Genomic DNA, 11,916 nt, shown 5'->3' on the forward strand with positions numbered 1-11,916 from the left:
AATTCATATGTGAAATATTTATTAGATTGTCATGGAATAAATGTGATTCAAAGTGTCCTATAAGGTAAAAGGATGAAATTGTAAACGGTGTGAGTAATTTTGTTGTCTTCACTTCCCCCAGTGTTTTATCAACGGCATTGATTTGGTCATTGCCATCAGTAACTCATCGTAACTCATTGAAGTATAGGGTATGCCTATATATCCCCCACTTCCACAAAGATTCTAGGACGTGCCCTAAATTACGCCAGTTTATTCGATATTTTTTTTGCATTTTTATAATGCAGAATTTGGCGAATGTAAGCACTTTGACTTTGTTATTTCTAGTTTTGAATCATATGGGTTTTTTTTTCATCATAGATGACAACAAATATTGTGTGTGTGCAGGGGGCATTTAATATTGTGCCCCCACCCTTTCCAAAACTGTGTCTCCTATATCCGCTCACGCGAACTACTGAGGCGCTACTGCCCCAAGCGGTCACGAATTTGCACGATCGAATCAAAGCGGGAACAAAAATTCGTAGTGTATAATAGCAGCATAACAGAGGATTCAAGAACCAGATAAATGCATTGTTAAATACCCTTCAAAATACAAAGAACGTCTGCAAGCCTCGTCGAAAATTGGTGAATTGGTTATACTCTATTCTCGAAACCCCGTTGCGTTGCTGAAATTACCGACACATAGTCACCACAACCAACACCATTATCGTTAGAAAGTCGATCTTACCAAGAAGATAGAGGTGATATCTCCTTGATCAAACACCATATCACCCCAAACATAATGTCCGGCAGTAGTCATCTTGGAATTGACGACCCAGTCTGCCCTGCTAGGGGAAGAATAAATGATATTATTGCTTCTCGAGGCGAGGATACAGAGAGAGCTTATGACGCATGGGCACAATATTTTGACGAGGTAAGCTTATACAGGGGCCGCGGAAGGGGGGGGGGGGGGCTGGAGGGGGAGGGAAGTTTCAGCCCCCACTTTTTTTTTCCAAAACCGTGTACAAAAACGTAAAATGACAATAGGATTGTGATTCTTTGCATGGTCAGCCCCCCCCCCAAAAAAAAAAACATTGAAAACCGTTTCGCGGCCCCTGTTACATACGTATCGTCTTAATCATGGTTTGAAATAATTTGCTGTTACAAAAATCGGGGCCGTACAAAAAAAAGTGAGTGCAAATCTCGGGCATTATAGATGCTTGTTAGGGTCCATTTCACATTATCATCCATGATTGTTGTGTAAATATCAGTCTGTCCTTCGTTCTTTTCTGGTTCACTGCCCTACCAATTATCTGATCCAAAATTATCGCCATTTCATTGAATGAAACTCACCAGAGCGTCAATACGAATTTACGATTTCATTATTCCTTTCCCCAATTTTTTTCATTGGCCAAACACTCTGGTACGTACATACACACACCCGGGGGGGGGGGGCACTTACATTGACGAGTGGATACCATGGGCGATCAAAAAAACACGTAAAAAGGATGTCTTTTTCACGATAGGGTACGTTACGTACGTAACGTGATAAGGGTGTCAAAAACACTAAAATAATGAAAAAAGGGTATCCATTTCGCTAGGAAAATTACGTGTTTAGGGTCGAATTTGCGGGAATGATAAAACAAAATTAAAATATTTATAAAGGATGTCCTCTTTGCCCCAACACTTCGTGTTTAGTGTCCGATTTGCGCGAGGTGTAGAAGCTGGGGTCGTACTAAACCAAATAAGGTAAAGCCGACGACCGAAGGACCCGTAACAATAAAACATTCCTGTACTTGTTTAGGGGTTCATTTCAGGGAATATTTGCCAAGAGTATCGTTTTGTTTCCAATACTTGTTAAGGGTAGGGTTTCACACGCCAATACTTGTTAAGGGGTGCATTTTCAGAATATGGAAATTACGTGTTTAGGGTGCTTTTCGAGACCCCATGGTCGCGCATGGTATCCACTCGTGAATGGAAGTGGCTCCCCGGGACACACACCAACCCCCTTCCAAGCGCATACATCTTCACATACCCAATCATTCTTTTCTTTTCTTTCCTTTTCTTATTTTCTTTTCTTTCCTTTTCTTATTTTCTTTTCTTCTCTTTCTTTCTTTCTTTTTTTTTCTTTTCTTTCTTTCTTTTTTTTCTTTTCTTTCTTTCTTTCTTTCTCCCTCCCTCCCTCCCTCCTTCCTTCCTTTCGTTATTAATTTTTATTTCATTTCTCTGTTTCTTTTTTTCTTTCCACTTTGTAAATAGTTATTCTTTTCTCTTTCTTTTATTTGTAATTTTATGTTTTTTTTGTCATTCTTACTAAGGACATGACTACCCTAGGTTATGGAGGATACGATGTAATGGGGAAAAACCTCATTAAGTTTGTAACAAACAAGAATGCTAAGATCTTGGATGTCGGATGTGGTACCGGCCTTTTTGGCGAAAAGGTAATATAAGGCAAAACTTATTACAGGGCAAATAATACGGGCGTTTCCTAATGTACTGTTTTCTGCAAATAAATGAAAACATGCTAACAAAATGTTCAAAAATCATACTAAAAGTAGTAAAACGAACTTATGAAACAATTCTTAAAAAAAGCTTGAGTACACCGACCCAAACCTGGTTATTGAAAAGCTATGTATCATTTTGTTAAAAAAGTTAATTTTAAACAGGGCCTTGAACTGGCCGATGGACTTAGCATTACGCATCTAAGAAAGTATAACTTATTTCAAAGAGAAGGGGCAATATGGTAGCTATATTTTTAGAAGGTACTACCCTACATAAGATACGGGAACACAGTAAACGTACTGAACATAGCCGTCAGTTGACAAAGGACATCTGCGAAATCTTTGTCGAAAATTTGTGAACCGCATAGAGATGTATATTGACACTAGAGTAATCGCTCGCATTGACGCGCGCGTAATGCGGCTGTGATTCCATGTATTGCGCAGCCGCCATCTTAAAGAGGGCAAGAGCGCGGATTTATACACACGGCTCTATGGGAGAATATCACATATTTCACTTTTTTACATTATATTTTCTATTTAATGCTGTATGCAACGTTAAAATCACAAGGCAAAACATTTTTATGTTAAAATATATGATAGCCATGCATATTTATAAAGGAGATGGACTGAACATCCAGAAAACGGGGGAAAACGACGAGGTCGACTGAGTAGTAGTTATTCAATATATTAGCCATCATATAGCATATACCGTGACAAGGGTGTCAGATAAGGTCAACTTAACACTTTAGAGTGTTCATATGTTCTCTTGATTTGGTATTTTGGTGCTCATATATTGACACTCAGTGTTCAAGCAATATACTGTATTGAAACAACACTTAGAGTGTAAAATTAACACCAAATACTCAGAAGTGTTGAAACAACACCGTGACAGGTGTTGGATAGAAATATTTTAACAAAAATTATTGTTGAAGTTACACTTCACTGGAGTAACTCAACACTGTCTGTTGTTGGGTTATTTTAAAAAAATACCCTTGTGTTAAGATACACCGTCAGGCTCTAGGTGTGTTAAAACTGACTTGAAATCGGACACCAAGGTGTGAATCCGAACCGTGAAACAACACCAAAGCTGGTGTTGGTATTTTTTTTTTACACCAATGGGTGATTTAAACTTTCGTTTAAATGTTCGTTTCTGCAGGTGTTCGAGGGTGTCAAATGAACACCAAATGGTGTTAACTTCATAACATTCTCCGACTCGTGTTCAAATCGAACACCAAGACTGGTGTTGATATATTTTAACATCCTAAATGTTGGTAATCATACACCAGTGGCAGTGTAACTCCAACACCAGATGGTGAGGTCCTTTAACACCCGTGGTGTTAAATATAGCTATAACGTCGCATAGTCTCCAATATTATATTTAATGGGATTATCAGTGATTCACCATATGATTTCTACTTTGATTTCCTGAAAATTAACTGAAAGGAGGGGAAACTTCAGACCAAGCCCTGATCTACATCATAGGTAATGCACGTACAGCAACCTATTTTCCCCCGTTTTCTGGATGTTCAGTCCATCTCCTTTATAAAATATGCATGGTTATCATATATTTTAACATAAAAATGTTTTGCCTAGTGATTTTAACGTTGCATACAGCATTAAATTGAAAATATAATGTAAAAAAGTGAAATATGTGATATTCTCCCATAGAGCCGTGTGTTATAAATCCGCGCTCTTGCCCTCTTTAAGATGGCGGCCGCCCCGAACATGGAATCACAGCAATTTGATGAAGTCCCTCTAGTGTCAATAATATACATCTCTATGGTGAACCGGCACTAGCGTACCTACGGGGGGGGGCACTCTGCCCCCCGACGAGTCACAACCCATGCAAAGCACTATCCCTGCCCCCTGACGAGCATGAAACACATTTTGCCCCCTGACGAGCTTGAATACCTTCATTGCCCCCCCCCTGACGAGCTTGAAGACATTTTTTTTTGCTTGTCAATTTCTTTGGCGGACGGTTTTGCCCCCTCCCCTGTGGAAAATCCTAGGTACGCCACAGAACCGGACTAGCAGTTTTCGTCCTAAATTTAGGAGTTGAAGTAAAATTGCAACCTCCTCTCCAAAAAAAAGTACTAGTAGTTTGTCAAGAGTCAAGGACTAAAATGCTATTTGATTCAACTTTCGGAAAAAAAAGATTTCTAGGTTATTCTTTGCCATGAAGGTTTTGAAGTGCATTATACATTATATTTTTCAATCCTATGTACGTCACAGTGCGAACACTTCCATGTCTCCGATTAAAAAAATAATCTATCGATGGCATTCCGCTGTAATTTGTTTGTGATATAATCACCTAAGTGAGTTTGTAGAACAGAAGCAAATATTTTTCCGTATTATCCCCTGAATTTTCAACAGCATCCCATCCAGCTTTAACACAATGCTTTTCGTGTTTTGATACTCGATGAATTTCGCTTTTTCAGCTTAGGTCTTTGGGATACATGAACATATTTGGCGTGGACGCAAGTGATTCTTTCTTAGAGAAAAGTCGTGAGAAAGGGGTATATCTGGAACTTGAAAAGCATAGATTCGGCAATGGTCTCAAGCTACCCTACAGTGACAGTACGTACCAAAATATCAATATCTATGATAATTTTGTGTGTGAGTATTTTGTGAGAGGGATTTGACGTCTGCCTGTTGAAGCATGGTTCAAGTATAAATGATCAAAATGTCAGTGATATGAAATGACAGTAAGGATAACGAGATTAAAAAACAAGATTTTTTTAAGGGGGTGCTGATGTATGAATTTGACATGCAAAATGAAAGGGTTTCACTACAAAAGGAAGGTCAATTTGGTCCAGCGAAATTTGACAAGCCCCCCCCCAAAAAAAAAATGATTTCATTACAAAATGTAGCTCGTTTTTGGTTACATTTTATCATTAACCACACCTACCAGATTTTCAAGGCTTGCTGCCTAAGGAGGATAACACACACAGCACCGCGGGAAAATCTTGGGGGAGCTGGGGGCGCTTCCCATGGGCATGGATTAGATCTGTGTTTCTCATTATGCCCCAATAAAAAAAAATAAAAAAGCACACAACGGCCTCCAGCGAATCTCGTTGTTTTTCTTTTAGACAACAATAGATTGGGTTTTTTGAAAACTTGTTCATTATGATTGTGTAAAAAATGTCAAAGGTGAGAGCAGGCCTAATTTTACGGAAAATGATATTCTGGGAAATAATTTGCTACACTTTGACTTGATTGTTTTGATATATCCTGGCTGGGCTGATTAAACCTCGTACCTCAAAATTGTAAAATTTTGAGGGCAGCTTAGGAAAGGCTGTATTTCAAAAATATAGCAATGGTGGCAGTCTCATATTGTCTGAAAACAGTCTCCTGATACCTGTGAAGAACTCGTTTGAGGATGATCAAAGGAGGATGCCAACCATGTCATTACTCTAAAATCTAGCTTATTCGGAGCTGTCATCAAAATATCTAATTTTTGAGATACGGAGGTTTGATCAGCCTAGCCGCGATATATTATTTATCAGCATGTTGATATATCATATTTCAGACTCATTTGATGTCATCATGGCGATATCTATACTTGGTCCTAATACCATCAGCCCCACTGCACTATACGAGCTAGACGGACTTTTGTCACCAGGTAATAACAATTTAATAACATTATAAAATTACATTCCAACTTCTTCAGCAATTCAGGATCTTGGGCTAGTATCTTTTTTTTTCTTTTCCATTTTCAATCTCAACTTTATTTCACAAAGCTATAGGCTACTCAAAGCAATATAAATCAGATCAACAAGTTTCGCGATTCATGGATTTCGCGCTTGCTGTATTTCAGACAATTTAAACCCATGGGCTGCACTCCTGCATCGAAATCGGACTGTGGAAAAGGGGTTGAAGTTCACCTTTGTCCTTATGAGCCATATGCAAATGAGGTCATTAACATGCACATATTCTGTCATCACTTCGCATGGGTAACGCTTGTACCCTATGCGGACAGAGGTTAAAGTTCACCTTTGTTCTTATGAGCCACATGCAAATGAGGGGTTGAAGTTTACCTTGTCCTTATGAGCCATAATGCGAGTGAGGTCATTAACATGCACATATTCCGTCATCACTTCGCATGGGTAACGCTTGTAACCAATATGGAGAGGGGTTAAAGTTCACCTTTGTCCTTTTGAGCCAGATAAAAATGAAGGGTTGAAGTTCACCTTAGTACGCCACTGCTAGATACAGTTCTTTTCAGTCCACTTAAACCATTTGATTTGTGTTCGTCCAATTGACAGCTTCTTGGATATTTGAGGGTAATGACACTTTCACTGATAGTATGACTGAATAATCACTTTCTGCTATTCAAGACTGTTTATCTCTCATATTTAACCTCATGTATTTTTCATTTAATCGTCCTTGCTCATGAAAGTAATCAGTCTCAATATATATTGTATCCTCCCTTTTTAAATCAAAATTATGATCAGGTGGATACTTGATGATATTCATCCGCCGATCTCGACTCGACATGGAACGAGAAAACTTTAACGTTAAAGCTGTTTTAGACGACTTGTTATCCAGTGGACGGTGGGAGCGTCTGCCGGACAGCAGTGGACTCTACTACACTCAACCGAACGGCGTGCCAGTGGCAGTGGGTGACGAGGCCGTTGAGAGTGATGGCGTTGTCGTTACCATGAAGAAACTGTTAAAACATTGACATTGATTGATTAATTGGCCCATGTGACATTGTATTCACATCCAGATTAAAATTTAATTCGTGACATAATTATTGACTGGCCTGGAAGGGAACATCAAATACATTGCCCGAAAAAGAATCATATTGGCCCAAGTCTTTAGACGACGGCAATGGGGTTCCCCGATATTCCCCGAAAGAAGAGCCAGTCAATATTTTCATTATCATATTTTAATTACCAAATCAGATATCTAGAGAAAAATCATTAAAATAGAGATATTTCTTTTAAGAATAGAGTTCTATTGTATCAGGTTTGTCAAAAATACAAATATCCCTTCCCGACATTAAATCTAGGACAATACGGTTTTGTAAATGACCAGCTCTGGGGAGCGTTTCATGAAAGGATTTGTAGGACATTTTATCCGACAAGTCCTGTTTTATCCTACAGTTACCATTAGCAACAGCGCCTCTCAGCCAATCAAATGAAAGATGTCAGATCTGACAACTTGTCAGAATTTTTTTTTTGATGAAACAATAACTTCATATTTTGTGTATTTTAACAATTCGACCCTCAATGTACATGTGTAATCATATTTTATTCAAATGTTACGTTCATGTAAATCATCTTCCTTTTGGGATGCCATGTGATGTTTATTAAATAAATACATTTCATCAATGCTAATACTCCTGACATTACTGATTCTAGGTAATATTATACTGTCTTCTATTAAAAGGGAAGTTCACCCTGACAAAAAAAAATATTGTGAAAATAGCAAAAAAGAAATTGACGAAGGTTTTATGAAAATCCATGAGAGAATAGAAAAGTTATTAGAATTGTGATAATTCGACCTGTGACGTAGCAGCTGTTCTACACATCGTATGGTAAAAAATCAATGAAATGTCATTTTCTGAGAAAATTGAAACAAAAAATTATTTTACCTTCAGTATATCAATTCACCAATCATTTCACACGCGTTCCTAAAAAGAAAATAGAAAAAGAAGTCATCTCGCACCATTAAAAAGAGAAGTTTATGTATTATAATTACATAACATATGAGGCAGCTGTTCGTTTATGACGTAACAAAAAAAAAAAATGCAATTCTAATCCTTTCTTAATGCTTAATGGATTTTCCTCAAACTTGCAGCAATATTTTAAACATTTTTTTTGTGCTAATTTTACTACAAACTCATTGTCAGGATGAACTTCCCATTTAAGCAGGTCCATATCTAAAGGTCAATTCCACCTCAGAAAAAATGTTGATTTGAATCAATAGAGAAAGATCAGACAAGCAGAATGCTGAAATTTTCATCAAAATCGGATGTAAGATAAGAAAGTTATGACATTACAAAGTTTCGCTTATTTCAACAAAATAGCTATATGAACGAACCAGTTACATCCATATGAGAGAGTCGAAGGGTCATTCTCAGAAAAATGCAACAATTGATGGGGGGAAAAAATCGTAAAAGTGAAGTCTATAGAATGGGTTGAAAGATGCATATTGTGAAAGTACCATGTATGAGAAAGTGGCAACAGAAAAGGGGCAAGTCGCTGTTGCGTCAATTTGAAGTACTGACCGGATTAACTCAGGCACTGTTTATCAACGTTACGGAGGTTAATCGTTAGCATTGCCCACTTATGTTACTCAATTAAATCACTTTTGAAATGATTGGAATTGAAATGCACACAATTTAGTTTAAGTGTGGTATCAACAATTTTATTTCTGAAGCCAAAATGTTTGCAAGATGGAAAAATATTCAATATTGTTGTTCAGAAGCAGGATTTTACCAAATAACATATAACAAAAAGTACCATAAAAATCATTGCACATCTTTCGTTCAGTAGTATAATGTTCATAATTTGAATGAGGCAACCTTAAAATAAGTTTCCTCCATAACCTGAGATCCTAAGCAATGCATGACCAATGCTGGGAATCCAAAGATAGTCTACCATTAAATCGTCTCGATGGCATTTAACTTTGTCAATCTTCGTTACGGAAGTTAAATCAAGTTACAAAATGCAATATTTATTTGTTAGCTTAGGAAAATCCATATTTAGGTATTCGTATTACATTTTTTAATAAATAAAGATAAACGTGGAGCGCATAGCTTAATTTGCCACCCCCTAAAAATGTGAAAACATAACAGGAAACGGAAACTGTAATTTTATTGTCGTTCTTGTTCAAAGTTAGAATGAGAAAACCGAATAACAGGGCCACAAAATTGCAGTTCATCTTACAAATTTTCTGGCAATAAAAAAAATAAAACAATCGTAGTCCCGTAACCAGGATGAGTTCTCTGGGTTACGAGGAATCCCGCCGCTTGCCAATAGCCAAAAAAGATAGAGAGAGAAAAAAAAGGAAAAAAACATCTAAAAAGGTCATGGGGAAACGAATAATAATAAAGTGAGGTGAATGAAACAAGAGGCTAAAAATCACAAATACATAAATTATTAATGGAATCTATATGATCTAATCGCGATTTTTGTTTCATTATTTTGTTTCATCGAGATACACAATTACGCATCCTGTTCGTGATTTACAAAAATGATGAATAGCCAAAATGTTTGATTATCGAAATACGTATTTCATTAATAAATTCCAACAAACGTTGAGCATGTTGAGTGTTTGAATACCCCTTTTTATGTTTTCATGTAAGTAGACCTATATCAAATATTTCAGCGATTTTCATGCGCATTTAAGGGGTCATTCAGTCTGAAAAAATATGTTCTGAACAGATAATAATCTGACAAACAAAATACTGCATATATGATCAAAATCGAACAAGGAATAACGAAGTTATGCCATTTTAAAGATTTGCATTATTTTAGTGAAACAGTTTGGTCTATGCACATCTTCATGAATATTGAAAGAGTTGATTGGTGGTGTACGTACATGTAACCCCCACTTGTTCTTTTGTATTCTATTGCATGAAATTATTTTTTATTCAATTCATATATCCTCTTTATTTGAGAGCGTGCTTAAAATGTCTGGTTTTTATATTGGAATGACACATATTTTCAGCTCGCGCTTTGCACTCGCTGCGCATCTGTTCCTTAGCAAGACACCCATCCTTTTTATGATTACAAAAAGTTAATAGAATGTCCCGTTTTGGGTTCTAAACCTCAAAAAGCGCGCGTTTTTCCTTTTCAATAATTGTTTATTGGATATATATCTTGTTCTCAAATTAAAACGTCAAAAAATGATTGTTTTCAGATCAAAACATAAAAAATTTACAGTCGCATCAATTAAGATACCCATCCTTGTAATTGGTACAAACACTGTTTAGAATGTCAAGGTTTCAGTCAGAATATTAAAAAATCAGCTAGCACTTTGTACTTGCATCAATAGTTTATTCAGATATCATCCTGATCATTTTTACCAAAAAAAAAAATGCTACAATCTCAAGTTTTCAGGTTAGACTATACACAAGTTTTAGCTCGCGCTTTGCGCTCACATTTTTGATCATTAAATAACCCTTGTCATGAGTCATTGCAAATAGTTTTTCTTTCTCTGCCCTTATCCATGAAAGCTTAATTGTTTCTCCTTCTTCCCTTTCTTTCAACCTTTTCTGCCGACTTCAGCATTAGACAAAGCCATGTCACCTGTTCTGGAACTAGAATCGTACTATCAATCTCAGCAAAGTACAGCAAAGAAGTGTATTAACTTCCGTAACAGTAATTGTTACGGAAGTTAATGCAATTTATATAGCAAAGAAGTTAGAAATGTTAAGTTCTAAAGAAGATGCCAATATTCCACATTTGTAGTATGAATTATATAAAATTCCAAAAGCATTAAATATCGTATATAATTCTCGGGAAATTGTTTTCGCTGGCAATTTTCCCTCTTTAAAAAGTGATGTTAAATATAAGGTGTGTAATAATAATTTTACAAGGACGAAGAGCTATCATTTTTATGGGTAAGTAGGTGGAGGGTACCTTATATGATTTATATCTGTATGATCCGGAGTGATTCAATATAGCACAAATTTGTAGCATATTCAAGAAAAAATGTTACGGAAGTTAATGCGTTACGGAAGTTAACGTCTTTATGCTTTAAGGTCCAACGTGAAATTAATCACAAAATGATCATCAAATACTAGGATAAGCACACAGTATGTCAGACGTTTACACCATGTTGCCCTCACCAGACATTAATGTAGGTTCGAAATACAGAGTAATTATAAAAGAGAATGATAGTAAAATCTAAAACTGACCCGAGACAGTGTCTATTCTAACAAAAAGCAAAACTTAAAGGCCTTTGTAATAAAATTAGAGCTTTACAAATTACTGGTCGCATATGCTTTGTGAAGCTAGTCTATTATTGTCATTTGCTTGATAAAAAGTTTGTAGAAAATGTTCAGGGTTGTGAAGCTAGCGGCCATAAGATAGTCGAGACACGTTTTTTGTGAATTGTATCATTTTTTTGAGAATGACCTTAAAGTCACTCACTCACTATTTCTTTTGTTTTTTATTGGTTGAATTATACAATATTTCAATTTTTACGAATTTGACAATTAGGACCTCCTTGCCTGAAGCACAAAATGTTAAAACAATGGAATTCCACGTGTTCAGGGAGGAATGAAACTTTATTTCACATGACAATGCAGAGAAAAAAAAATATTTCATATTTCATATAATAAAATACAAAAGAAATAGTGAGTGAGTGATGTCATCAACTCTCTCATTTGGATGTAACTAACTCGTTCATATAACTATTTTGTTGAAAATGAGCGAAAGTTTAAAATGCCATAACTTTCTTATTTTACATCCGATTTTTATGA

The 11,916-nt window shown here is 36.4% G+C and overlaps 1 protein-coding gene across 2 annotated transcripts; it reads left to right on the forward strand.

Moving 5' to 3' along the window:
• Positions 1 to 472: 472 nt before the first annotated feature.
• LOC121406573 (methyltransferase-like protein 27) lies at positions 473 to 7,813 on the forward strand. 2 transcript variants are annotated; one of them, XM_041597582.1, is made up of 5 exons: positions 475 to 910; positions 2,295 to 2,417; positions 4,916 to 5,054; positions 6,007 to 6,099; positions 6,932 to 7,813. In XM_041597582.1, the coding sequence occupies exons 1-5, from the start codon at positions 779 to 781 to the stop codon at positions 7,159 to 7,161; spliced, it is 717 nt and encodes a 238-aa protein (XP_041453516.1). In that variant the 5' UTR covers positions 475 to 778; the 3' UTR covers positions 7,162 to 7,813. The 2 variants fall into 2 exon arrangements, with proteins under 2 accessions (XP_041453517.1, XP_041453516.1); XM_041597583.1 differs by lacking the exon at positions 2,295 to 2,417 and having other exon boundaries at positions 473 to 910.
• Positions 7,814 to 11,916: the final 4,103 nt, after the last annotated feature.

This window comes from Lytechinus variegatus, chromosome 1 (genome assembly GCF_018143015.1).
Source record: "Lytechinus variegatus isolate NC3 chromosome 1, Lvar_3.0, whole genome shotgun sequence".
NCBI classification, from domain to species: Eukaryota; Metazoa; Echinodermata; class Echinoidea; order Temnopleuroida; family Toxopneustidae; genus Lytechinus; species Lytechinus variegatus.

Coding starts and splice junctions, on each gene's coding strand:
- LOC121406573 (XM_041597582.1), top strand. CDS start 779: ATGTCCGGCAGTAGTCATCTTGGAATTGACGACCCAGTCTGCCCTGCT. Junction 911..2,294: donor GGGCACAATATTTTGACGAG/GTAAGCTTATAC, acceptor ATTCTTACTAAG/GACATGACTACCCTAGGTTA. Junction 6,100..6,931: donor AGACGGACTTTTGTCACCAG/GTAATAACAATT, acceptor AATTATGATCAG/GTGGATACTTGATGATATTC.